The following is a 6,000-nucleotide window of genomic DNA, read 5'->3' on the forward strand; positions in this document are numbered from 1 at the left end:
TAAACCGGCTTCTGAACACCCTCTTCTTCGCGAATCAAGGCTGCACTGATCGCAGTTGGAGATACGGCTAAGTATAAATATAATACTTCTCCAGGGATAGCTCGGCTAAGAAGAGGTGGACTGACCAGGTACCTCTTAAGTTGCTCGAATGCCTGCTCGCATTCTTCAAACCATTCGAAAGCTTTGCGTAAAATCTTAAAAAATGGGAGACACTTATCTGTAAACCGAGAGATGAACCTATTTAAAGCTGCGATTCTTCCTGTCAATTGTTGAACTTGCTTCACATTTTTTGGAGATTGCATATCCAACACCGCCTGGATCTTCTCTGGATTAGCTTCAATTCCTCGGCTAGACACCATATAACCGAGGAACTTCCCAGATGAAACTCCAAATGCACATTTCGTAGGATTAAGTTTCATCTTGAAACGCTTCAATATCCTAAATGCCTCTTGCAAATCTGTCACATGATCTATCCACAGCTTGCTTTTGACCAGCATGTCGTCGACATAAACCTTCATGTTCTTCCCAATTTGCTCTTGAAACATATTGTTTACCAGCCTCTAGTAAGTTGCACCGGCATTTTTCAAACCAAATGGCATAACTTTGTAGCAGTATAAGCCTCGGTTGGTGATGAAAGCTGTGTTTTCTTGATCAGATGGATGCATAAAAATCTGATTATAACCCGAGAAGGCATCCATGAAGCTCAACAGCTCATACCCTGCCGTTGCATCAACTAAAGAGCTAATATGGGGTAGTGGAAAACTATCATTTGGGCAAGCCTTGTTAAGATCGGTAAAATCCACACACATCCTCCACTTCCCAGAAGACTTCTTAACCATCACTACATTGGACAACCAATCAGGGTAATGTGCTTCTTCGATAAACTGGGCTTTCAGAAGTTTGTCCACCTCCTCGGCAATTGCCATGTTCCTGTCGAGAGCAAATTTCCTTCGCTTTTGCTTCACTAGTTTAACTTCTGGATTAATGTTCAAGTGATAAACAATATCCTTGGGATCAATCCCTGGCATGTCTTCAGGAGACCATGCAAAAACTTCAAGGTTTTGCTGGAGAAACAGAACAAGGACCTCTTTAACCCTAGAAGTTAGCTGAGAACCGATCTTGACAACTTTTCCCTCAGCGATAGATACATCAATTAATGGCTCAGCTGGCTCCTTTCTCAACTGCATCTTTCATTCATCACCTAGACTGCCGATCATTAAAAGTGCTGACTTTGGGCATTTCTTCAAAGACGTATGGTAACACCTTCTGGCAACAACTTGGTCTCCCTTAACTTCGCCCACTCCCTCAATGGTTGGGAACTTCACTTTCAAGTGATAGGTAGAAGTAACTGCTTTCAATTGATTCAAAGCTGGACGACTGATGATCATGTTATAAGCTGATGGTCGGTCGATGACCAAAAAATCTACCATGATAGTGGATTGCCTGGGAGCGGTCCCCGCTGTGACTGGAAGAGTAATCAACCCAATGGGTTGGACACGCTCACCTGCAAACCCTATCAATGGTGATAGGAAGGGTTTTAACTTCTCTTGGCTAATGCCCAATTGTTGAACAACTGTCCAATAAATAATATCAGCTGAGCTTCCATTGTCTATCAACACTCGGTGAACGACATGGTTAGCCACCGTTAGAGTTATCACCAATGCATCATCATGTGGCATTGAGACTTCTTTCGCATCTTCCTCTGAGAATGTTAGAATACTCGGTTCTTGTTTCTGAATTTTGGAGGGTTTTTCAAGCACTAGGATTTCTTCCATTCTCGCCTGCTTGGCATAAGCCTTCCTTGCCGAGCTTGATTCTCCTCCACTAGCAAGGCCTCCCAAGATGGTACGAATCTCGCCAATAATAGCTTGGTTCTAGGGACTCTGCTGCTGATTCTGCGAAACCCTCGGTTCCTCACACCTCTTCCGTTGATTGCGTGATCGATCATTATTCTGTCCCGAATTCTGACCCTGACCATCCTGGGCGCTCTTCCCCTTGCCATTTTCTTCAGCTAAGAAATTCAGCAACTTTCCATTCCTCAAAAATTTTTCAATCTCGAACCGAAGACTGATACAATCCTCGGTTTGATGCCCATGATTATTATGATACTCACAAAACTTCTGAGTATTACGATTCTGGGGAGGAGACTACATCCTACCTGGCCATTGGAAGCTCGGATCCTTCTTAACTTCCATGAACACCTTATAAATAGTTGTATTCAGGGGTGGCCATCCCACATATTGTTGATGCTAATTTGGCCGAGGAGGTAGATCGACCTTTCTTTCCAGAATCTTAGGATTTTGGCGATCCTTCTTTTTCTTCTCGATAAAGACCCTCGGTTTCGTCATACCTGGATCAACAGCAGGTTTGTTCTCAACAGCTTTAGATTTCAGCAACGCTGAGATAGTCTCTTCCTCGTTGATGAACTCCTCTGCCTTGTTGTTGAACTGTCGCAAAGTTCCTGTTTTTGACCTTTCGGACAACTCGGCCATCAAAGGCCCTTCAGTTTGTATTCCGTGCATCAATGCTAAGAGAATGGTTTGCTCGTCAGTACTCTCCACCGCCAGCTTCTCCCGATTGAACCGCAACAAATAATCCTTCAAGGACTCGTTCTTCCCTTGCACTAGGGATAATAGGTATGCTGGATTCTTCTTTCTTCTTCGAACGGCTAGAAATTGTCCTAAGAACTGCTGCCCAAGATAATCAAAATTATCAACAGATTTAGGACTCAAACTTCCAAACTATTCTTTGGCAACTCCCTTAGAGTTAACGGGAAGGTTCGGCAAGCGATTTCATTAGGAGTTTCATGAAGGATGATGTGAGCTCGGAAGCTTTCCATGTGGTCGGAAGGATCTCCACTTCCGTTATATTCGCCGATCCGAGGAACCTTAAAACTACTAGGCATTGGAAATCTCATCACCCGATCAGTAAAAGGTAAATTGGTATGTTGCATGAGATCCTCAGTGGCGGACCAATTTTTCCCATTTTCGATTAAGAAAGCCATCTTTTCAAACTTCTCCTGGAGATCTTTAACGTCTTTATGCACGGCAGCCTCTACAGGCTTGTCAAAATGCGACCGAGCATGACGAGAATGGCTACACTGGGAATGACTATGGTGAGTTTTGGCGTGACTGAACTCGCCATGGTGTGACTTACCACCAAGCTGTGAACTTTTGGCGTGCTCTCGTCGGTGAGTGTTTGCTTTGGTCTAAATAGTATGAGGATTTCCTCGTATTGAACTTCCAGCGTCTTGTTGGGTTGTTGATGCCGAGCTGATGGTGGTGGGTCCCTAAAGGACTCTTCTCGTCTTCTCTTCTGTGCCGAATCTTCTCGAGGAGGCAACCTAGAGACGATCTCTTCATTCTGCTTTCTCATAGCCTCAACAGATTTGGCTATTCGTTTCATGAAATTTACCATGATGGCTGTTTGGGGATTTGGATCGTGTGAGGTTCCGGGTACATCTGGTTGGATGCTTGGGATAAGATGTGGAGATGTATTGGGGTGTGGGGGTGTGTTCACCATATCGGAATATATGAGATTAGTAAGAACCGATAAAAGTCGGTTCCCACAGACGGCGCCAAACTGTTGAAGCAGTTTTCCGAATGATGACGTGGGAAAGGGCCCAGCACAATACTTGATAACCGAGTGTTGAGCTGAAAGTGAAGGATAAGGAAAAAGGGATCAAAGCTGCCGGCGTTGTCCGGCCGGTGGAAGCTCCGATGCCTAAGTTAGTTAAAGTGTTCAAAAGAAAGATGAACCTGAAGATTATGGATCAGAGAAAAGATAAGCAAAGTATTCAGTTTGAGGGTAAAAAGAAGTTACCGAAATAGTGAAAGGGGACCCCCCTTTTATAGGCATCAGATTGTACTTGTTCATCTAACACTGTGGACTTTCATCGAGGGTCCACATGTCAACAATATATCGGAGAACATCAAATAGGATATTTATTCTGATATGTTTATTATTTCCTGATGGTAACACTCGGTACTTACCTCAGGCTCGGCTAATCGAGCCTGATAACCGAGTGTTGATAATATAATCTATATAAGCCTAAGTCTGCCGAACATGAGTTTATTTTGAATAGTAAAAATAACCAAGTGTGGGGAATGGGCCGGTAGGTTCAAACTGGGCCCAACCCAGCGGAAACATGACCCAACAATATAGTACCTCGTGTATTGGTATGAAAACGTATGGAAAGGTTGATAAAGTGACATTTACCGTATAATGGTAAGATACGGGCATTATGATATAGGAAATGATATAATAAGATAAAGTTATAGTTTTACGGTAAATAAGATGTTATGTTTTAAATATCTCAAAGTGAAATTATCATGAAACCATGCCTCGTTTTATGAATTCGTTACTATACATTTTCCACTAGATATGGTATTATAAAAAGTCATTTTAAGTCTATCAATGACTTATTTCATAGATTATTTTCATGTGATGTTTACTTACTAAGAAAGTTCACTAAGATGAAAACGCTAAGTGAATATTACACATTATCAAGTTTGTATATATTTAGAATATTGTTGAAGGCTTTAGGTCTATAATTGATGATACTATTGAATATTTATAATTATAGAAACCTTAGATCATGTAATTCCTCTTTCCGCTTATTTTATTCTGTTATGTTTAATGAGTAATACCATCAACAAACTACTAATTAATTGGTTGAGGGTATTGCCAATAACCTTACCAAGATGGATCAAATTAAGCAGTCCAACTTTGAGGGCGTTACACACTTAGGGAGAGAGAATACTACAATTTGCCAAGTACTTTTTTTGATTTTTTTTTATTAATCACAAGCTGATTTTTAAATAGACACAATAAGATGACACATAAATTGTTAAAAACTCTTAATTAATCATAATCCTAATTTTAAATAATATAATTCTAATGACTTAGAATTCTATTCCCACCCTAATCTAATGGGAGATGCTACTTGTAATTATCTTTCGTTGGTGAGGTGATTAAGGTCCATATTAGCTTGAGCTGTTGGTTAATTATTTGGGATAAATGTGCTTTAGGTCCAAGTGGTTTGAAGTTTTGACAAATAACTCACTAAAATTTAAAAAGTGATTAATCACTCCCTATGATAAGACAAAAAAAAAAATTTAGTCCATACCTTTAGGAAAAAAATGACAAAATCCATTAACTTGACGTTCAGCACCAATTAAATAGTGACACTGGACCAATTGTTATATAATTAAGAAAAAAAAAATCATATTATCACGATTTGGACTATCCCTTAATAGTTAACAGTCCCCCATAATAGTTCTATCCAACATTCATTGACATAGCATTCCCAATTAACTCTTCGGATTAATCATTGTTAAAAAAAAAAAAAAAAATGATCCAATGGTTGATTTGGAGAACCACATCAAAATTGTTGAACAATTGTAAAATAAATATATAAGGTACATTTGGTACGCGTAATGATTATTTCATTAAAAAATAAAATAAATAATTTTTATTAAAAATGAAAAAAAAAGGTGGAATAAAATAGCTAATTAATAATATTTTAGGGACAAAAATTTGCTACAAATTGATTTGTAGCTATTTCATACAAACATATCTAATAAAGTGACATGTATCATTTAACATGTGCTTCTCATTAAGCTCCGCTCAATTTAATAATAGGCATTCAATGAGAATGACTATTCTAACAAAAATGGATCGTCTCCGGTCCTATCCAATTCATATTTCGCTAGAGAAGGCTACAAATGAGCTACGTCAGCCTCCACTAACAAATAAAAAAATATTTTTATTTTAGGGTTAATTTATCCGGAAGGTGTTTCTAAAAAAATAAAAAATAAAAAATTGTAGAATGGCGTGACGTTGGGGTGGCTGAACCACCCCATGGCCACCCCCATCTTCAACCCATTTCTGCAATTTCGTAGGTTTGGGGGTGGCTTTTTATTATTATTATTATTATTTTTTAAAACACCTTATGTTAACTGACGGATAAGTTAACCACAAAATAAAAAAATATTTTTT

The 6,000-nt window shown here is 39.2% G+C and overlaps 1 protein-coding gene across 1 annotated transcript; it reads right to left on the bottom strand.

Annotated features, from left to right (window-relative positions):
• Positions 1–1,190: 1,190 nt before the first annotated feature.
• On the bottom strand, positions 1,191–1,775 carry LOC148587554 (uncharacterized). Its single transcript, XM_088512683.1, has one exon. The coding sequence runs from the start codon at positions 1,773–1,775 to the stop codon at positions 1,191–1,193; it is 585 nt and encodes a 194-aa protein (XP_088368809.1).
• Between the last annotated feature and the right edge of the window lie 4,225 nt (positions 1,776–6,000).

This window comes from Corylus avellana, chromosome 2 (genome assembly GCF_965113065.1).
Source record: "Corylus avellana chromosome 2, dhCorAvel1.hap1.2, whole genome shotgun sequence".
Lineage (NCBI taxonomy): Eukaryota > Viridiplantae > Streptophyta > Magnoliopsida > Fagales > Betulaceae > Corylus > Corylus avellana.